Source organism: Eucyclogobius newberryi, unplaced genomic scaffold (genome assembly GCF_026437365.1).
Source record: "Eucyclogobius newberryi isolate DKJ021-1_F unplaced genomic scaffold, fEucNew1.0.hap1 SCAF_6, whole genome shotgun sequence".
Classification (NCBI taxonomy): Eukaryota; Metazoa; Chordata; class Actinopteri; order Gobiiformes; family Gobiidae; genus Eucyclogobius; species Eucyclogobius newberryi.
The window spans coordinates 19,022,569-19,044,906 of NW_027316278.1; the positions used below are offsets into that span (position 1 = coordinate 19,022,569).

Consider the following 22,338-nt stretch of genomic DNA (forward strand, 5'->3'; position numbering starts at 1 on the left):
GCCTCCATCTTCTGCGGCCGGAGCACGCGCGCGTGGGGCGAGTAACTTCCACTGACTTCTGAAGTTCACAAGTCAAGCCTCGGATCCGCACGCCATGGGGCAGGCCCGCTGCGACTGACCTGCACTTTCTGAGGCAGCTCTGGGACATTTTCAGACGAAACACTACATTTGTTTGGACCTGTAGCGGCGGCGGCTCGTGTAGAGTTTGGAGGAGCTGAGCAGCACCAGGCACGATGTTCCACGAAGAAACGACAGCGTTACACAAACCACGCTATGGAAGTAAGTGGCACACTTTTACAAACAACTCGCTAAAATTATGATCTAATGTAGGCTAAGCACATAACTTTCTCTTTGAATACGAGTGAATGGAGGACGTGGGCTACTGATGTGTGATGAGTAACAGGTGGGATGTGTTTGTGACAGCCCCTGATGTTCAGGGTTATATTATATTATATTATATTATATTATATTATCTATTTCACACCAAGACACTGGAAGGACTATAGTATTATAAGCCATAAAACCATTTGAGATCTTTATTTATTCAAACAACTGCGCCACTTTATCTGCCCTGCACAGTTTACCTATTTGTACTTTATCACAAGTTAACCATTAACATTTGGTGTTGGTATTTTAATAAATACAGAATGGCCCAAGCTGAACATGAAATGAAGTAACGTGAAGTTTACAGCAGCATGTCACATTTCACCAGAGCATCCTGTGAGTAACAGGGCAAAGTACTCTTGCAAAGATAAGACCGATCAATGGTCCCATCACTGTAAACTGTTTTACTGTGTCTGAATACTAGAGCAGTGACCATCTTAACCTAAACAGCCCATAGAGTCTGTGTCAGTCTGTGATCGTGATAAAGTATGTGATGGACTCCTGTAGAGCCTGGGCTTATGGTCTGTCTGTGTTTTCACAGTGTCTCATCCCCATTTTGTTTTTGCCTTGACAACTGTCAACACTTGTCTCTATAGAAGTTTAATTTTTATGTAATTTCAACCAGAAAAGCACTAATCTACTGGCTAAAGTCTTTACTCTTTAGCCATAACACAGGCCAGAAACCAGCTCATGAGTGTTGGATATAAAGAGTGCAGACAGATACTGCTCCAGGAAGTGTGCATTTTGTGACTAATGCACAAAGACTTTTTCTTTTCTTTTGCGACAAGTCAAAAAATAGCCTTTGAGTTAAAGACCATGAGATCATTCATTTGACAGAGTCCCATTGCCATAGCCTAAAGCAATTATTTTTGCATAATTAAAGTGAACTAACTGATAACAAGGGACATTTTGTAAAATATTCTTATTAGCTACAAGATATTCTGACTTAGTCTTGATTACATATGTGACCCTTGACCCTGTAAGATCTTGAATAAGTTAATTGTAATCTTGGTCAATAATACTAGTTTTTTAAGTTTTTATTGTAATTCTTGGTCAAAAGGTAATCTAATAGAGATTTGATCATTTCAATGATACGGTAGTGTTTATTTAAAGATCTAGATCTTCCCACTTCCTATTTTTTGTGTGTTAAATTGGCATTTTGTTAATGTTGAATTGAAAATTTTGACCAATCAATGTGAGATTTGTTTATGTCTTGCCATATTGCCCAGCCCCTCCTCGGTCCTGTCCATGTCTTGGTGAGATGCCTTCAATTGCAGTGGGTTAAAATGACACTGTCTTTGAGGGTCTTTTCTACTGTCCCCTTCTTCTCCAAGACAGAGGATTCAAACCTCTCCACACACTTTGACATAAACCAAGAAGAACCTACAATGTACATTAACTTACACGTTGGGGTGAAGGGTTTCATTTGACTCATTTTGAGTAACTTTGGATATATTGTCCATAAATGAGAGATTTGATTGGATTAGAGCAGGACGGAGCGCGCGGGCGGGAGAAAAGCTCATTAAAGTGCAGGTAAAGGTCAGCTCAGCACAAGTCACTTGTCACTGGGAAACATGGACTCTTAATGTGTCTTTCATCTTCGTATCGCATGTGTTTTATTTTGTCTTCCTCATACTAAACTGGCCTGTGATGGACGAAGAATGCAATTGTGTTGAATTTTTAGAGTATAAGGTATTTTGACGATTGTAATGAAACGTGGTGATCTTGATTAACAAAATTGTCCTGATTTTTTTATTTTTCCCAATGTTTCTGGAAGTTTTTTACGTGATGTGGCAGGTTTTTACATTGGGAGAACAAGCAACGGAAAGGGCATCCAAAGAGCCACAAACTGTGCCAGGAGTTTGAAATTGGGTTGAACTAAGTGTCTTGCCCAAAAAAACAATTGTTCTCTTTGGGCAAGCTTCATACCGCTGACCCTCCAGTTTTATGGGCCAACACTTGACCCACTGTCCCACATCAATATCAGTAAATAAACACAATAAAAGCAGACATAAACCTGGCGTTAGCGTTTTAAATATGAATCGGTTTATTGCCATTGCTAATGTACAGAATTCACAAACATAGGACCTTGCTTTGGTGATATATTAAAAGGCCAAGGGTTAACACCTACGCTTTCGGATGGCAAGTTTATAAAAGCTTTATTGGCTCGAGCCATTGAATGGAATTCATTCGGACCAAAATCGAATTAAATGGAACTTGCGAGAACGCCCGTCGCAACAGCGCCACCTAGAGCAAAAAACATGAAACGCTTAATCTTTGGCCTAGGCACATGAGACTTGGGACAGTGATAGAGCGACCTTTGACGAGTAAAACACACCTGGCAGCATCGCTCTATGATAAACAGGAAGTCAGCCATGTTGAATCAAAGTGGCGCCGCCATGTTTGACTTTTTTTTTCAAAATCGTACTTGTTTTAGGTTTTTCGTCCAATCGAGCTCAAAACAACACTTTCCGCATCTATAGACATTGAAATTTAATAAAGATTAAAACATTTTTTGATATTCCCATGTAACAAATTTACTCCAAAGATTAAAGTCCAAAGATTAAAGTCCAAAGATTAAAGTCCAAAGATTAAAGTCCAAAGATTAAAGTCCAAAGATTAAAGTCCAAAGATTAAAGTCCAAAGATTAAAGTCCAAAGATTAAAGTCCAAGAGAATGCAGTGTCGGGGCGATGGCGATGAAAACGCGGTTGTTTCTAGTGTGGCTTTAATGTTTTCATAATAATTGGGCAAAAGGAAGAAAAAACAACTTAAACCTAATTCTAACCAGTGCCTTTTTAATGAGAAAAAAATCTTCCAAAGTCTGAATTCTGCTCCAAAATTATTGGTTGTGAATTAGGGACGTCACAATATCAGATTTTAGTTTTAAGATTATTGTTAGAAAAAACATCACGATTTAAAGATGTACACGTCATTTATATTTTTGAGACTGTGACCAAACGACAGTGAGATCTTGAATTTTCTTATACTGCACGTTACTGTTCCCAAAGTTTGTGTCCGGCTTTACGAATTTGAACTTTCTGAAAGACAAAATATAGTTAAATGTGACATAAACAGCCAGATAAAAAAACTTAACATTTAGGTTTATTTTTTGACCATAGATATAACAAAAAATACATAATTTTGCTTCTAAAATGGTCACGATGAATACTTTTTTTGGTTCTTACGACCTATAATCAGAAATGACTGAATCTTGATCTCGACAGCCCTACATTTTGCTCGGTGGTGAACTGGAGTACTTGACTTAGTGAGTGCTTTGTTATGTTAATGGCAGATTCAACACGCTTATTCTAACAAGAGTTTATCAATCTGTAATTGAGAGCGTAGTGATGTCAGAGCTGTGAAAGCAGATGCATAATCACAGGCCCATGGTAAACTGTTGCTGCATTACAGTAAAGCAGCACAGATCTTAGTCATAAGATCATAGATGATGACAGCAACCCTCTGTCCCATCACTTTGATCTCCTTCCATCGAGGCAGATACAGATTTCCTCACGGTGAGAAAAACATGTAGAGATTCCTTTTGTGCCCGGCGCTGAATCGATGTAAAAATAAAATGAATCAATAAATGAAATAAATGATGCTCAGTCGGTTCCCGTTTCTGCTGTTGTGTCTGCAAAGAACTCAAAGAATTTAAAAGTGACGGCTTGGACCATTTCACTAAAACGCAGAGAACGGGATTATATGTTGCCTTTTTAATCAAAATCGTGGTAATGTATCGTTTAATAACCATACTCCAGCAACCATACTGTAAACACGGGTGTTGCATCAATGAAATTTCCCCATGTGGGACAATAAAGGAATATCTTCTCTTATCTTATATCACATATCAATTACAAAATAGTTAGGATTAGACAAACAATAATACCTGAACAGCTTTATGTTGTTAAATGATAGTTTAAACTGTCAGAAATTTGTGTTAGTTGTGTTTCAACGGTTCCTGCATTTTCGATGAAACGTCGCTTATTGATGACATCACTGAGGGTTTTCGAACTCTGCTCTACTTCCTGTCATTTTTTATTTTTGCGTTCTTCTTCTCAAACTGCAGCTTGAATGATGTACAACTATGATAAATATTTACCACAGCTGCTCTTTCACCGAACTAAACCCTAATTGTATTTTGTTTTATTTAGATAACCAATGCCAATTTATTGACCTTTTTAATCCGATTCCTCACATCGCTTGTTGGCTGGCAGTTTTTTTTTTACACCTGTGTTTTCTTTTCTCTTCGTAGCCATTCAGGACGACGAGAGGCAGTCGGCGGAGGAGATGGACGAGCGGCGCAGACAGAACATCGCCTATGAATACCTGTGTCACCTGGAAGAGGCCAAACGGTAACGAAGGAGCAGAGGCAGAGCGGCTGTTTGCTTTGTCAGTCCTGCTCTGTGAGGGCGTTTGTTTGATTAGATTAAAGGGATTGTAATTGTAGACAGAATATGCTTGTAATTATACACATTTGAAGGACCAGGAAGCAGCCAAGTGAAAGTAATAAGAGTGGCACTGAACTGAATTAACTGGTGATGTTGCTGCACTTGAAGCGCTGGACTGTGAGCAATGACAACACGATGAAGAGCGCTGATTTAGTGAAAAACCTGTTTCCATTTGTTCTGTGTCCATAATCAGACTGCCCATAGACAGAAAACACTTTCATCTTAAAATGCCACACTCGTCTTTAGTTTAGAGGTTTATTGTGACGTTCAACAAAACTGAAACTTACCACTTCCTGCAGTTGAGAGAAGCATCCACTTGAACGTGAAGGATCGGCAGCGTGGTTGTAAAATGTGTGTTTTGTGAACCAACCAATCCAACCAAACACTTCCAATGCATTGATCTTCAACCCTAAACTGAGTCTTATTGTAGTTTCAGTCTTTCACATAACTTACACATAACACAGAACCGGATTCAAGAAGTTAATTCTTGAGTGTGTGTTTAACATGAAGGTAAACTGGCTCGACTGAAGCGTGCTCTGACTCACCTGCTGCTGATGTTTGCACACTTCTCTGCCTCTATTCTGAGCGCAGTGCCCAGCAGGATTAGGATTAAGACAAAGTTCCAATGAAGCTGTAAACGGTGTGTTGGAGTGTTGGATTAAGTTGTGCTGGCAGTCGTTAGCACTGAGCCAAGGCAGCAGGCCAACCTCATCTACATGTTTCAGTTGAAGAATGACCGAAACAATCATAACTTGTCAACGTCAGAAGAAGGCACAGAAATCTTGAGCATCTTGAGCTAGTTTTGTGATGAGATTCAATTATATTATGATCAGAAATGTAAATGTCTGTCTGTAATGTATCAGACCGTGTGTAACGGTTGCTATGTCATAAGCTACTGGACACACCTCCCAACAAGAGCGCAAACACACACACACTTGCGCACACTCGCACACACACACACACACACACTCACTCACACATGCACACACACACACACACACTCGCACACACACATGCTCGCACACACACATGCACACACACACTCGCACACACACACACTCGCACACACACACACTCGCACACACACACTCGCACACACACACGCTCGCACACACACACACTCGCACACACGCACGCACACACACACGCACGCACGCACGCACACACACACACTCGCACGCACGCACACACACACACACACACACTCGCACACACACACACACACACACTCGCACGCACACGCACACACGCACGCACACACGCACACACGCACGCACACACGCACGCGCACACGCACGCACACACGCACACACACACGCACACACGCACGCGCACACGCACGCGCACACACACACACACACTCGCACACACGCACGCGCACACGCACACGCCCACTTACACACACTTACACACACTTACACACACTCACACATGCAGCAGTTTCCAGAGAGACTTTGTCCCCAACAGAGGAGTCCACAGTCGATGTTTAACACAGCGTTTCAGACAGAGGCATCGCTGCTTTCGAGTCTGTTGACCCAGTATTGCAACTTTGAGACAAGGCCTGCCCCACATTTGCTTTAGATTATTGATGTCCCAATGCTCACTGTAAACTCATGACCAGCATGACTAAGATGCATGACGCAAGCTTTGTGAGGACGCTGTGTCTGTGCCTCACAGCTACGTTTACTTGAATGGAGTTTGAACTCTTTTTTTTTTGTATCCGAAAAGCCCTAAGTCCTGGTGGGTCTCGGTGGACAAAGGCAGGAAGAGCTGCTTTAGATGGCTGTAAACAGGGGAGACGCTCACCTCACATTGTGCTCAGCCCAGGAAGGAACGTTTTAACAGTACAACACTGTTCCCAGGGCAGGATGTTTCTCTAGATGTTTACTTCATTATTACTTCACTTTCCACTTGTTGGACTGTTAAAGTCAAATGTCAGCTCTTTGTGATACAGACCTGTTCATATAATCACAACAGCTCTTAATTAAACTAAACATGCTGACGATACAGTACAGCAGGGGAGTGTGTCATTACACGCAACACCAAAGCTAACAGTGATCTGTGTAAGGTTTAAACCTCAGTCACGTTAGACATACACAATATGCTTAACTTGAATCATTTTATTGCACAAACAATGATCTAAATGCTTGTTTGGACCAGGACAGATACAAATCCAGTGTTAGTCCCATGTGTAGAAATAATGTGTAACAGATTGTCAGCTGGGCGATTCACGGAGCTCACAAATGATTCACTAATTCTTTGGCAAAGATTTCCAAATATCTCTGACCAAAGCGGCCTGGAACGTACATGATGGCAATTGTGCTGATATTCTTTCCACCAAAAGTCCATAACCTTTCCATTTTTTAATAATTATTGTGGATATCTACAACATTCAAATCTAATAGTTAGAATTTTGCTTGCAATAGAATACTAAAACATTCTTTTGTGGCTGGGATTATTATGTCAAAGAAAAGTAAAATTAGCTTAGATTTTCTGTTTAATTTTGTCTTATTAAAAACAAATACAATTGCACTTTTAATATTATTTCCTTATCATAAACTGCAGACTTTTAAGTCATTTCCTAAGCTGATTGTGCATTTTCAGATGGATGGAAGCCTGTCTCGATGAAGACCTGCCACCAACCACAGAACTGGAGGAGGGCTTGAGAAATGGCGTTTACTTGGGCAAACTTGCAACATTTTTCGCTCCCAAAATGGTGTCTGAGAAAAGAATCTATGACAGAGACCAGTCCCGATACAAGGTGCATTTTGTATTAGTTTAATTATAGTTTAAACCATTTATTTTTTGTTTGTTTGTTTGGCCGGTGTCCCTACAGCTGAGGAGTAGCGTGCAGATTTAGTGTTACGCTCTTGAACAGCTTGCCTCATGGCTCACAGGAAGTCTGGTCCCAGATATTTGACAGCAGGGAGGCGTGGGGGCTTCACTGTGTCATGCAGCTGTTCGTTTGGGACGTAAACAACCTAAAATCTTGAACTTTGATTTGATAATGTATTTTACTGATTATAAATCTTTATTTAACCAGATTAAAAAAAAAACACTGAGATTGAAACCTCTTTTTCAAGAGTGGGCCAAAGTGGGAAAGTTGCAGCACACAATTATAAAAGCTTTTACACGTTTACACAATTAAATTACATTTAAAAATGTTCTCTTTTTTTAAATTTTTTTCTTTGATGGTTTGTTTATGATACAGAACAAAAAGTAAACCAAACAACACACAGAGACACAGAGCCTAAATGCAAAAAAGAAACACTAACATTGTCCGGATATACTCTAGTCTGGCCTACGTTTCTATTTGTCACAGTACATGGAAAACTTGTCCATTTTCAAATTCAGTGCAAAAGTTAGTCTTTCCATTTTATAAACAACAATCGGCTCTGTACCCGTCATCCAGCTGTGCCTCAGCCAAAAGAACATTGCACAGGTATCCATCTATAGTCCCATTGTTGGAGTTTCACATCCGAGACACATTTTTCTTAAAGTCAAATAAAATATCTGTGTTGAACACTGTCAGCAGTGTCTCATTAACCTCAGTCTAGTATTTATGAATAACAGGGCACTCCCAAAACACACAACAATTCCCTGTGGCGAGCTTTGATTTTAGTTTTCACTGTAGAAAGATAGATTTGTAAAAAAAACATACCCAGTTGTCATTAATTGTTATTAAAGTTATTAATGCCACAGATGTTTCTGAAATTCTAACAATGTAGTGGATTATTTTGTTCAGAGCAAAGGCCTTCACTTCCGACACACGGACAATACAGTGCAGTGGTTGAGAGCCATGGAGTCAGTGGGTCTCCCGAAGGTAAGACGCCTCTGCACAGCCCTCACTTGGCACACACTTGCCCTCTGTTTAACAAACACACTCCTATTATGTACAGCCAGCCGCTGTGGCAGTTGTCACACCTAATTAACTGGTAGTTTTTCCTGCAGCCACTGCCCAAGCAAGAAAAGTACTCTGGGTTCAGGCAGTTATTGTTATTTAGGTTAAAGTGAAAGTCCATAGGTTGTAGGCTGTTCTTAACCGGTCTTCACAGTAATGTAGGGTTGTCAATAATATACTAATCAATATTAAAACTAGTATTGATCCAGACATAGTGACATAGTATATTATAGTAGAAAAGTAAATTCCAATCAATAAGACAAAATTGAACATTTCCCAACTAGTTTTAGAATGGTCCTGCTCTATATCAGAACTACTAAAGGACAGCATTGTAAAATAAAGGAAACTATTTGTACTGTTGTTTTTTGTAGAAAATTACATTGATTGTCCAAAAAAATGTATCAAAATTGGTATAGAGTATCAAGCCTTTTCCTTTGTATTGAATTCAAGTTTGCAATCTCAGTTTTGTGACACTACAATATAGTCAGTACATATACGCTCATACTTTATGAAATCCTAAATTGTGTCTTTTTGTGTGCAGATTTTCTATCCTGAAACTACAGATGTCTATGATCGTAAAAACATGCCCAAAGTGGTGTACTGCATACATGCTTTGAGGTAAGAAACGGAGAACTAGGCATTTGCGCTAGTACAAGAGTGGATCAATGTCTATTTGTAATTAAACAAAGACTTTCTTCTCTTTGTTATTAAGATCTAGATATTGAAGTATTTATGTCAACTCTTTCTGAATAACTCACTAAATTCCCTGCACCTCTCACTGCAACGCACAGAAGCATTTTTCTGACATTTGGGATAATGTAGACTTTTTATAATGTTCCCAGAACAGATTTTGAAAGGGGAGGTTTTTTTGCCTTTTTATTTACAGTAATATTATGCCAGCTTTATCTCCAGCTGAAACGATAAACTCACTCACCTTGAGATGTTTTGTTATTCCAAAATGATTTCTCTGATTGTTAGATATACTTTTAGACCTCAAAGATCACATTGACAACGTAGAGGATTGACACAAAATGCTGTGGTATCTTGTGGGACGTTGGTCACATAATCTCTTGTGATGATTCAACATGCACACATTCTGGGGGAGAACATTTGAGCTGCTAAAATTGTTTTCTTTTTAAGTTGTGTTTTGCGCAGGTCCTAAGAGAGTTGGCTTCCTTCCCCTCTCTCACACACGTGCTCTTCCTTCCTGCCCGTGTAGCATGAGTCCCATCAGAACTGCTGTGTGCACTGCGCAAAAGAAGCAGATGTTCCGCACAGTTTGTCATAGGTGTTATATCGCTCAAACCACTGTCAGGGATGCTTTTTGGAAGAGGAAGCTAGAAATGTGTTGTAGGGGATTTTATAGTCATAAGGACACAAGCTGCTCGAGGCAGTCATCTGATGCTGTCTGCGGCCTGCACCATGTTCATTACCTCAGTCACCAGTTAATGTTTGTTTAAGCTTTGTTTTTATAGAACACTAATGACAGTCTTGAGGTCTGATCCATATTATAATAAGGACTGAAGAACCTGTGCCCTCACCAGTGTCAGACATGTATAATGTATTATGACTCATCAGGTACCAGTGGGCGCATGAAAGTTTTATGAAGTTTCCAGCCAACCACTTGTTGAGTTGCTCAGCACTGAAATTAACCTCCATGGCTTTTGTTCCTCTGGTCTACTACACTGCTACAAAGCACTGCCCCCTTGTGGCATGTTCGGTTGACAAGCTTTGCATTTTACATCTGTACTTATGGAATATGCAACAATATTTGTGACAACTGTTCTATTTGTGTGTATGCTTTTAGTTTATACTTGTACAAACTTGGCATTGCACCTCAAATCCAAGACCTTTTGGGGAAAGTAGCTTTCACAGGTAATGAATTATACATTGCTTGCTTTCATTAAGTCTCAACTGTTGAAAACAATGTTTGTTGTTTGTATATTGGTTCTAAACAGAGGAAGAAATTAGTAATATGAGGAGTGAGTTGGAGAAGTATGGCATTCAGATGCCAGCCTTCAGTAAGATTGGAGGCCTCTTGGCTGACGAGCTGTCTGTGGATGAAGCTGCCTGTAAGTGTGAAGCAGCTTTTATGGAAAGATATTGCACGTACATGGAGATACGTCTTACACATTGTACCTGTGTCTTCTACTGCCCATAGTGCATGCAGCCGTTATCGCCATCAATGAGGCAATCGACAGAGGACAAGCATCTGTAACATGGGGTGCTTTAAATAATCCTAATGCAATGTTAAGGAACATTGAGGAAGCTCTGGCTCAGGACTACCAGGATGAGCTGAGCCGGGCTAAAGCGCAGAAACGGGAGCAGTCTGCGGGACGGGTTTGTTTGATCACTATTACATATTTAGCTAACTTGACGCTATTGTTTTAGCAGATACTGTCTACTGTGAATTAGAGTATAGTACGCTATATTATATAACTTAGAATATACTGTAAAATATGTTCTAATTAACTCAACACTAACTTAGACTAACATCTACTTTCTTTAGCGCTCGTCTGTTTCCACTGAAGAGCGAGATGTTTATGAAGAGCTGCTCACTCAGCAGGAGATTCAGGGCTGCCTTGAGCTTGTCAATAGTAAGTAAACTTGCTGATAAACTATACAACTTTTGTTACATCCTAAACAAGCGGTACTAAATGATATAATGGCACTCATTATTTCTCTAGCCCAATCTGCAATAATAAAAGTGAATGAAGCGATGGTGGCACAGGACAAGGCCACTCTCTTGGAAGCACTTAAACTTGAAGCGTTAGCCCTGTTTGGTGTTCAGGACGCAAACAGTCACTGTTACCTAGAGCATTTTACCACATATTGCCAACAAAAAGCCCAGGTATGATGTCTGATTAGTCCTAAATATGCTTCCTCTATTTATTAAGATGAATTTAAATGTCTTTCTTGATTATGTGTTGTGTTGTAGGAAAGGGGGGAGGCCATAATGATTGACAAAAGTGAAATTCAGAGAGTTGTCACTTCTTGTAATGATTATGCAGAGGCTGAGAAACGAAGTATGTTCAATTGTTCTGATGTTGTATGTTCTAAATATTTAGTCAACTGTTGTCTGGTATTTAACAGCATGTTGATCATGTCCTTGTCAGAACTAGAAGCTGTTGCATCTATTAACACAGCCATTCGACTCGGTAATGCCGCTAACACTGTGGAGGAGTTAATGAACCCCGAGGCTCAGCTGCCTTTAGTTTACCAAAGTGCTGCCAAACTTTATCAAACTGAGCTCTTCAGCCTCCAACTGCAGACAGGAGGACGGGTAACACTCGTTTGACATTTATTATGATATTGTCAGTGTATTTGAAAATGTGAACTGATGAAACTGTTGTTGATGTTTTCAGAGCGGCCTGGGGCACGAGGAGCTGAGTGTAGCAGTGGAAATGTTATCTGCTGTAGCTGTTCTGAACGAGGTGCTGGACACCAAAGATCCACACGCTGTGGTTGAACAGCTGACAGACTCACCCCTTGGCTTCACCAACATAGACCCAGAAAACCTCCACCGGTGAGCCGCTTGTTTCCATACTACCATCTGGGTAGTTCACCCTGTAATACTTTTAGTTTTTTCTTCATCTCTTTGGCAGGTATGCTGATACACTGATCAAAGAGCGAGCTGAGGCTCTTTCAAAAGGACAGGAGTTTCTCACATGGAACGATGTTCAGAAGTGCATTGATGTAGTCAACATTCAAGTGATTGAAGAGCATGAACGTAAGATGCTTTTGTTATTATGCATGGTTTATAATTGTTAATGTTCATTTGCCTGAATTGTGTATATATATATAAATGTGACCTGGTTTCTCTATTTTGACAGGTGTCATTGCTATAGCTGAGATCAACGAGGCTCTTAACTCCGGTGATTATCAGCAGACTCTGGCAGCACTGATGCTGCCCACAGCAAAGTTAACTGGGGTGAACCCAGACACAGCCAAACACTACCACGATGTCCTTCTTCATACTAAAGAGCTGCTCTGCCAGGTATTGTCAGTTTTTAAGCTAATTGAATGACATTTAATTGCAATATATTTTAAATTAACAGATTACAGACACATGCTTCATCGAGACTTACATTTGTTTATTTTGTTAATACTCAACATTTACCATGTGATATCTACATAGTATTACGTGCCTCCCAGCTGTGTCCAAAAAATGGTAGCAACCTAGTAAAGTCCAAGTACAAAATGTGTATTTAATGCTCACAACACTTAAGAAGTCAAAGTTGTCCCGCGCAGGGATATGAACTGTAGTTCAGAGGAGGCAGTCCTGGATAGAAGCAAACACAGGAAAGGATCCAGACAGCTGTGGAAGCAGCAGAGACACACTGCAGCTCTGTAGTATGTGTACATTTGGTCGTCGCCGCTCACTATGAGACAGATGTAGTGAGTTATATGCAGGATGCCACTGGGTAAGAAGCACACCACAAATATGATGAAGACAAGGCTGCTGACCTTTATAAAAGGCTTCCAGTCACACCCAGACTGCCCTAAGTGGTACACCACTGACACATGGGCATAAATACAAACAAAGAAAGGCACTATGAACCCAAGGCACACCAGGCCCAGGCGAAACGGGACCAGCAGGGAGTGCGGTTCCTTGTCCAAGGGCAGAATGTCATGGCAAGTGACGACTCCCAGCTCAGAAATGTAGTAACTCTGCCTGACCAGGAGCTCTGGCACTATCGCAGCCCCAAACAGAAGCCATACAACGAGGCATGTCCACACTGATAGAGAGGTTGTAGCCACTCGCCTGTACAGAAAAGGCTTGACCACTGCCAGGTAACGCTTCACACTGATGCACGCGATGGTCTGAGAGGAGCAGTAAACATTTCCATAAAACAAGGCTGTGATGAGCCGACAGGAAACCTCCCCAAAAATCCAATGGTTTCCATTTAAGTGATAATGAATGCGCAACGCCAGGGACAACAGCAGCAACAAGTCCGACAAAGCCAAGTTCAAATAAAGAATTATTGTTGATTGCGACTTGTCCTTGATCTTAACCCTTAAAAAAGTCAAAATGTAGGCGTTAGACGGGATGCCCAGCAGCATAGACAGGGCATAGGCTGAGGGTATGATCCTGTTACTCAGGACCCCTGTAGTGAAGGCGGTGGCTGGATCCTCTGGCCCCACGTGAAGGTGTATCCCAGTCCAGCTCCCGTTTGTGTGAGTTAGTGTGTAATTACGGGGTTTAAATGTTTTTGGTCCTATTTCAGAGGAGTTTCCTGTATTTGCCTTCTTTTCACCTGTAAGTTTAAGTTAAAACAATAAATGAAATAATACATTAGTTAACATACAGTTTGTTTTACAATCTCACCTTTATGTTGAAGGCTTTGTGCTGCCATTAGACAGATAATTAATCCTGGCAGAAGCTTAGCCATGTTGACCTTTCATCAATGGTCCTCAGCACCCAGCCGCTAATTGTTGTCCAGTTAATGAACGTCCACAATACTAATCTTGTCCTTCCAAAACGGCGCCCTGTTTGCCATATCTGCCGTGCTGCGATGCTGTGCTGTATGTGCTGTAGTGGGGCTTCCTGCTAATGTACAGGAAGCCTACAGTTTGTGTGCTGCATGGAGCACATTTCCTGTCCAGGAAAAACTGAATTCCCCTTTGAGTGAGTCAGAATCTGAGAAGGTGGATCCCACTGTCACGTGACTCAAAACAAAAAGGTTTAAAAAGTTAATAATAGCTTTAATTTCAGTTTTTACTCAGCTGATCATTTTGGCTAATAATGCATTCCCATCAATCATAGACATTGAGCTCCGAAGTGCTTAATGAATTATTATTTTAAATTGTATAATCCCTTTTAAGTTTCCCTTAAGTTGAATTGGATTCATGTGGAGTTATTGTTTTGTTGAAAGTTGTGTTACAAACTCTCTTCTTAATAGTTTCTAAAAGTAACATTTATAGCTATATCCCCAAGCCTGAATGGTAAGGATGTTTACACAGGGATGGATGCTATCACAAAGCATTTCCTCCAATCTTTCTGGGAAATAGTCGCACCTCTAAAATGTTTGTGTGTTGATCAACAGCAATAATATATGAGCAATGTTTGTTTGAAGAAAGGGACACGATTCAGTTATGTTGACAATGTAGAAATTTACAGACACAAGTAATCTTTCAGAACTCGGGGGATGAGTCGCTGGTGTTGTGGCTGGACCAAATTCAAGAAGCTATTGACAAAGCCAATCAAAACGAAGAGGAGGCTCTCTCAGGTTTGTACCTTTTCTCCACTCAAAGTTCAGTTGTTGTTCCCCTTTGGACATTGTGTTTTTATCTGACTATTTTTGGCAGTGGCTGGAGCAATAGCTCATGTGAACAAAAGAATTTCTGAGGGAAACTCTCAGAGCACACTCCAGGCCCTACAGGCGCCCCCTGCAGGACTGAGGGCTGTACTCTCTGAATGTGCTGACACTTACCAATCAGAGCTGGCAAACAGTTGTATTGAAGGTAAGGCATCGCCTGACAAACGACTACTACTACTGCTTCTATTACTACCACTAATAAACTTTTCCACTTTCTATTTTTGCCAGCCACTACAGACAGCGTGTGGGTAAAACATTGCATTAAAGAGCGGTATAACTATTACTACAACCTGCAGGATGAACAGGGCACATGGCTGGAGCCAGCGGACTTTGAAGAAAACGATAAACATTTAAGTAGAGAAGAAATTCAGGTACCGTGTAGTCTTTAGTTTCACAATTTTATTATAACTAAAAAAAAAAAAGACCATCTCGTGTTTCCTCTGCAGGGTGTTGTTAGCTCAGTGACTTCAGAGTATAACAGGGAGCAGTTATGGCTGGCCAATGAGACCATGGTAACGCTGCTTCAAGCTCGAATCAGAGGGTATCTGGTTAGAAAGAAACATGCTGAAAGAATGCAGTATCTGCGCCAACATGAGGATCGAGTGGTACAACTGCAGGTAAGTATTCATTACAGTACAACACTATACTTGTGTACTACTTGTTTAAACTGTGTTTTGTCCTCTTCAGGCCTTTTGGAAAGGGTACAAACAAAGGAAGATGTACAAGGAGAGAATTAATTTATTGAAAAAAAATGAGGAATCTGTTGTTAAGGTATATGATGTTTGAAAAAGTCCACTGGGCTTTGGTATTCAGTATTCTAAATAACAGCATGTCGATTCTGACCTGTTGTAGATACAATCCTTTGTGAAAATGTGGAAAGCCAAACGGAAATATAATGAAAGGTTACAGTTTTTCAAAGACCATGTGAGTTAAACCAGTTCTCTTGGCTTTGTTTGTACTGTAATTCTTTGACTGACATACATTTACACTCTGTGTGTGTAGGAAGAGGAAATTGTAAAAATTCAGGCTTTTCTAAAGGCCAACAAAGCCAGAGATGACTACCGGACACTCAGTGAGTGACACACCGACATGACTAAGATTATATTTAAGAATATACCCGTAATGAGGTGTGTGGATAAATTATTAACTTGATGTTTTGTGTGTTTTTGTTCAGCTGGAGCGAAGGCCCCTCCTCTGTCTGTTGTGCGTAAGTTTGTCCATTTGTTGGAGCAAAGCCCCCTTGATCTGCAGGAGGAGCAGGAGGTCTCTAGTCTCAGAGAGGAACTTGTGACAAAGATTCGCTCAAACCAACAGATGGAAAAAGATCTGAATTTAATGGATATAAAGATTGGTTTACTTGTGAAGAACAGAATTACTCTGCAGGTAGTCTAAATATATTCAATTGATGTACAAAACATTCAAGTTCTTTAAGTCATGTTGTGGTGTTAAATTGTACCTAATGAACTTAAACTTATAATTGATATTTTCTTTTTAAAGGATGTGGTAACCCATAATAAGAAAATGAAGGACCTGAAGAAAACAAATTCAGAGGATCTCATCAGTGGAGCGAGGCAGGGGATAAAGGGTCTCAGCAAAGGCAAAAGGAGAAAGCTTGAGGCCTATCAGCATCTCTTTTACCTACTGCAGGTGCATAGATATTGCATATGTATGGAATAATGTTTTTTCTGGTAAACAAATACTATGCTAAAGTTTCAAATTCTTCTCTTTTTACAGACTAATCCATCTTATTTGGCCAAGCTTATTTTCCAGATGCCCCAAAACAAGTCAACCAAATTTATGGACACTGTAATTTTTACTGTGTACAACTATGCCTCCAACCAGAGAGAGGAATATCTGTTACTCAAGCTCTTTAAGACTGCACTTGAGGAGGAAATCAAGTAAGATAAGGACTTTAAACATAATATATATAATTGTGTATGCGTTTACATGAGCATTGTTTATTTGTGAATCAGGTCTAAGGTAGATCAGATCCAGGACATAGTGACTGGAAACCCAACGGTCATCAAGATGGTGGTGAGTTTCAACAGAGGAGCGCGAGGCCACAACACTCTGAGGCAACTGTTGGCTCCTGTGGTGAAGGACCTCATCGAGGACAAAAGTCTGGGCATCAACACAAACCCTGTGGACGTGTACAAAGCTTGGGTGAACCAACTGGAAACTGCCACTGGAGAAGCCAGGTATGAGAGCCGTCCGTCTGTGAATTGTGATGCAAATTAAACACAATTCAATAATGACATGATTCATATTTGCAGCAACCTGCCTTACGATGTCACCCCAGAGCAAGCCATGTCCCATGAGGAGGTGCGCAGCAGACTCCACGCCTCCAACCAGGCTCTCCGCTCGGCCACTGATAAAGTCTTGAACTCTATTGTGTCCTCGCTGGACAATATTCCGTAAGAACGTCACAACATTAACTACAATGTCGATGTACTTTCTTTTTTTAAGATTTTGTTGCCCGTAAGCTTTTTTTAACAATAAAGGACAGTGACATGGGGGATATGAGAGAAGGGAGGACACGCAGCAAATTGTTGGAGTCGGAGAAATTCCATGACCTCAATAGTAAAAAGTAGAAGTAATAGTAATTTAATGGTACGCAATCTCTGTGTCATCATGGACCCCATCCTCTCCTTCACTCCCCATGTCAGCCACATCGTCAAGACCTCATACTTCCACCTCCGCCGCATCGCCAAAATCCGACACTGCCTCACCCTCCCCGCTGCTGAATCCCTCATCCATGCCTTCATCTCCTCCCGCCTCGACTACTGCAACTCCCTCCTCACTGGCATCTCCTCCCATTCCCTCCACAGACTCCAAATGGTCCAAAACTCCGCTGCCCGCCTCCTCACCCACACCCGGTCCCGTGATCACATCACTCCCGTTCTCCGCTCTCGCCACTGGCTCCCCATCAAGCAGCGCATAAACTTTAAAATACTCCTCCTCACCTTCAAAGCTCTTCACCACCTTGCCCCCCCCTACCTGTCTGACCTCCTCATCCCCCACCGCCCCTCCCGAGCTCTCCGATCCTCCTCCTCTCTCACCCTGACTGCACCAACATCCCGACTCAAAACTTTTGGCGACAGAGCATTCTCCCGAACAGCACCCCGACTCTGGAACTCCCTCCCCCAACCTGTCCGCCACTCTCCCTCACTCACAACATTCAAATCCCGCCTAAAAACATACCTCTTCACCCAAGCCTATGACCTCCCCTAGCCTCCTCTACCCCATTGCCTACTCTTCTACCCCCTGTTACATCCCCATCTTTTTCTCTCTACTTCTTCGGTCTTGTTCATTTTATCTGTATATTAATGTGTATTGTACGTGTTGTCCCCCCCTGTCTGTAAATACCCCCCCCCCCTTTTTTTTATATATGCTCAGCGTCTTTGGGTCACTGAAAAGCGCTATATAAATAAAAAATAGTATTATTATTATTATTATTATTATTATTATTATTATTATTATTATTATTATTATTATTATTATTATTATTATTATTATTGGCTGCTGTGTAAACAATAAAAATCGGGAAAGTCCAGGCTTTTGTACGTGCAATTGACCACAAGATGTGGTAGTGGTGACTATGAGAAACACAAAATATTAGATTCCAAACCGTGTAATATTATGTACCGTATACTGAAATATTTGCTCTGTGTTCTATTGTCCTAATAGTTATGGCATGAGGTACATGGCAAAGGTTTTGAAGGACAGTCTCCATGAAAAGTTTCCTGACGCCTCAGAGGACGAGCTGTTGAAGGTAGATTCAGCTGGTTTTTATTGTTTTTACTGTTTTACCTGTTCCACTGAATTTGTTTAATTTTTAAAGATTGTTGGAAATTTGCTCTACTATCGCTTCATGAACCCGGCCATCGTAGCGCCTGACGGCTTTGACATCATTGACATATCAGCTGGAGGTCAGTTACATGTGGACCAGCGCAGAAACCTCGGCTCGGTGGCAAATATGCTTCAACGCGCTGCGTCGAATAAACTGTTTGAGGGCGAGAACGCACATATGACTTCAATGAACAACTACATCTCACAGACGTACGAAAAGTTCAGGTGAGGACATCAGAAATACCATAAACATTAGTGAGCACAAACAAATGCACATTTGTATAATTTATAGCTTCTGATATGAAAGTTTTTGTGTTCAAATGTAGCTTTTTATTTCAGGGCATTTTTCCAAACGGCTTGTGATGTGCCTGAACTAGAGGAGAAATTTAATATTGATGAATATACAGATATGGTGACCTTGAGCAAACCTATCATTTACATCTCAATAGAAGAGGTCATCAATACACATTCGGTAAACATTACAAAGTCAGTTAAGTCTACTGTGTGTATGTACTGTATGAGGTAATCTTACTTTATGTGTTCAGCTGCTGCTGGAACATTTGGAGGTCATCTCTCCAGACCAGAACGATCTTCTGCACGAGCTGCTGCAGGATCTGGGAGAAGTGCCGGATGTAGAGTCTTTGCTCGGTATATTTCTCTATTACTCTATTACTGTATTATTATTCATTGTTGTGCGCTGCACCTTAAAGCAAGTTCCTAGTTTGTGAATTCTGGTCACAAACTGGGCAATAAAGCCTTTTCTAATTGCTCTGTATTTTCTGCTCTTTCTAATTATTTAGTTTATATTTAAATGTATTTGTTTACTTTATTTTCTGTGTTTTGACCTCAGGTGAAGGTACAATAGATTCTGATGACCCTAACAGAGAGGCCGCACTAAGCCAGCTGGCCAAGACTGAGATCTCCCTCACTTTAACCAGTAAATGTGAGCTGCTGGAGGGAGAAGATAAGGACGTCAAGACTCTCATGACAAAGTAGGTCAATTCACCCAACAATTGCAACAACACACCTGTGATCATCTTGTGATGTAAAATCTCTTTAAACTTAACTTTTAACTTAAAAACTCTGAAATGAGTCCTAGGTATGCCAAACTAAAAAATGAAAATATACATTCCTGTATTTGATTGACGTGTGTGTTTTTGTCATCACTCATTGGCTTGAGTCTTGTCTTTCCTGCTCTTTTATCATTTCCTGTTCAAACAGGAAGTTATGTGTCACTTTTATCTCGTTTTCAAAGACGTATCCTTGTCAGTCCCTTGGATACAAATAGTCCCATTTTTCAATATACATTTTGAATATAAAACTAAACCATTTATGCGTCACAGAAAACCTGACATTTAAAAAAATAAATAAATAATTTATTAACCAATCTTAACATCATCATTCTAATGATTTACATTTCATTTCATGCTTTCTTGAATATTCTGTAATTGGTTGCCTTTTAAAGTACACTAAGTTTATCTTAGTTGCCTTCCATTTGTCACTAATCTTTTGATGTAAATCAGTTCAGTTCATTCCCATTTGCATTATTAAAAAAAAAATACCTTTTTGAATATTTTTGGACTCTTATAGGACTTTGTTATATTAACATACAGTTTGTTTGTGCAGGACTAAAAAGCTTGTAGTGGATGTGGTACAGATTCAACCTGGAGAATCATTACCAGAAATTCTGGAGACGGCAGCAACTTCCACTCAGGTGATGCCAGTGTGTGATCTTGTATGAGTGTTTTTTATGTAACTGCTTGGTCACTGATGTGTGCTCTGTTCTACCTGAAGGAGCTGGAGCACACAAAGGTCATAGAGAGGCGAGCGGTGCAGGATGCCCAAACCCCAGAAAGGCTGAAGAGCAGTGCTGCTGTGCAGGAGGACGGTCAGCTGCCGCTCGAACAGAAGAAGAGGAAAATTCTGAGAAATCTGCGCAACCTGGAGCAGGCAGGTGCGGTCACTGCTGCCAACAAATACCAAGACCTCATCAATGACATCGCCAAGGTAGTGAACTGCATTTGATCTGAAGCCTTGCAAATGTTTGTGCAACCTTTGTAAACTTAAGTCTCACATTGACAGGACATTCGCTACCAAAGGCGTTACAGACAAAGAAGAAAGGCTGAGCTTGTGAAGCTGCAGCAGACACTAAAGGCCTTGAACTCCAAAGCCATGTTTTTTCAAGACCAGATGAACTATTATGACACATACATCAAGACCTGCCTGGATAACCTCAATCGCAAGTGAGATTTTTTTTTTTACCTGTGTATTTGTACTCATTCATAACTGTGAATAGAACATTAGCATTGTTCTTTTTTTCAGGAATTCCCGTAGATCAATAAAACTTGACAGAGGAGAAGACAAAGGCAGTAAAAAGTGGAAGCCCCAGTCTCTGAAGTACACAGCAGCACGTCTGCATGAGAAAGGCGTCATTCTGGAGATAGAAGGGCTTCAGACAAACCAGTAAGGGCAAAGAGTGTGACGATTTCAGTGTATTTATTATTATTATTATTATTATTATTATTATTATTATTATTATTATTATTATTATTATTATTATTATTATTATTATTATTATTATTATTATTATTATTATTATTATTATTATTATTATTATTATTATTATTATTATTATTATTATTATTATTATTATTATTATTATTATTATTATTATTATTGGATTTTGCAGAGTACTTTCGCTTCCTTTTTAGAAACCGCTGGGCTCATCTCTAGGAAGGAACACATGAATAACCATTAGCTTAGAATATTTAAATATACTTCTGTACAAAATGTATGCAACCATATAGAAAAGTAACCCCTTTACTCGTCCTAGGTTTAAAAATGTCATGTTTGACATTTCACCGACTGAGGAAGTTGGGGATTTTGAGGTCAAAGCCAAATTCATGGGAGTGGAGATGGAAAAGGTGCCGCTACATTTCCAGGTAAAAACATCAACATCACAGTTGTGCTTGATTTAGACATAAAAGCTGAGAGGATGTCAGCATTGTACACATTTCCTTGCTTCTTGTTCAGGACCTCCTTCAGCTGCAGTACGAAGGTGTGTCTGTCATGAAGATGTTTGACAAAGCCAAAGTGAATGTCAATCTTCTCATCTTTCTCCTCAACAAGAAGTTCTATGGGAAATGAACAGGAAACGAGATAAATGCAACTTGAAGGATGCCTTACGCAGTTTGTAACCGCTGTTTTATCTTCTACCCCAAAGAAACGTATTATTATGATCGTCTGTGTTACTGGTTCACTTGTTTTAAATTTATTTGATTCTTTTTGTATGTATAAGACGCTAAAGACAGTGTGGTTATGAATGTAGTTCAGGAACCTTGGTCTGTAAACGGTAGCTTCACAAGTAGTGCACAAGTGCCTTTTTAATTATCTTTAAACCAAAGTTTTAATAAATGAAATTGAAGAATAGAAAA

General features: G+C 40.3%; 2 protein-coding genes across 2 annotated transcripts; one reads left to right on the top strand and one right to left on the bottom strand.

The window, feature by feature from the left end:
• The first annotated feature begins 29 nt into the window (after positions 1 to 29).
• On the top strand, positions 30 to 22,324 carry iqgap2 (IQ motif containing GTPase activating protein 2). The gene is made up of 38 exons (XM_072434006.1): positions 30 to 279; positions 4,639 to 4,738; positions 7,439 to 7,595; positions 8,580 to 8,657; positions 9,277 to 9,353; positions 10,543 to 10,610; positions 10,694 to 10,807; positions 10,897 to 11,075; positions 11,245 to 11,332; positions 11,423 to 11,586; positions 11,674 to 11,761; positions 11,852 to 12,018; positions 12,101 to 12,261; positions 12,341 to 12,465; positions 12,569 to 12,732; positions 14,875 to 14,965; positions 15,045 to 15,200; positions 15,284 to 15,426; positions 15,502 to 15,672; positions 15,743 to 15,826; positions 15,908 to 15,979; positions 16,058 to 16,127; positions 16,230 to 16,438; positions 16,553 to 16,702; positions 16,790 to 16,953; positions 17,029 to 17,253; positions 17,329 to 17,469; positions 18,743 to 18,827; positions 18,897 to 19,129; positions 19,244 to 19,376; positions 19,450 to 19,552; positions 19,755 to 19,896; positions 20,531 to 20,618; positions 20,699 to 20,911; positions 20,987 to 21,147; positions 21,227 to 21,367; positions 21,738 to 21,846; positions 21,938 to 22,324. The coding sequence occupies exons 1-38, from the start codon at positions 234 to 236 to the stop codon at positions 22,049 to 22,051; spliced, it is 4,974 nt and encodes a 1,657-aa protein (XP_072290107.1). The 5' UTR covers positions 30 to 233; the 3' UTR covers positions 22,052 to 22,324.
• On the bottom strand, positions 12,937 to 14,272 carry f2rl2 (coagulation factor II (thrombin) receptor-like 2). The gene is made up of 2 exons (XM_072434007.1): positions 14,065 to 14,272; positions 12,937 to 13,993 (listed from the first exon to the last, which is right to left on the bottom strand). The coding sequence occupies exons 1-2, from the start codon at positions 14,126 to 14,128 to the stop codon at positions 12,960 to 12,962; spliced, it is 1,098 nt and encodes a 365-aa protein (XP_072290108.1). The 5' UTR covers positions 14,129 to 14,272; the 3' UTR covers positions 12,937 to 12,959.
• Positions 22,325 to 22,338: the final 14 nt, after the last annotated feature.

Coding starts and splice junctions, on each gene's coding strand:
- iqgap2 (XM_072434006.1), top strand. CDS start 234: ATGTTCCACGAAGAAACGACAGCGTTACACAAACCACGCTATGGAA. Junction 14,966..15,044: donor CGAAGAGGAGGCTCTCTCAG/GTTTGTACCTTT, acceptor TATTTTTGGCAG/TGGCTGGAGCAATAGCTCAT. Junction 15,201..15,283: donor GGCAAACAGTTGTATTGAAG/GTAAGGCATCGC, acceptor TATTTTTGCCAG/CCACTACAGACAGCGTGTGG.
- f2rl2 (XM_072434007.1), bottom strand. CDS start 14,128: ATGGCTAAGCTTCTGCCAGGATTAATTATCTGTCTAATGGCAGCACAA. Junction 13,994..14,064: donor ACAAAGCCTTCAACATAAAG/GTGAGATTGTAA, acceptor TTAAACTTACAG/GTGAAAAGAAGGCAAATACA.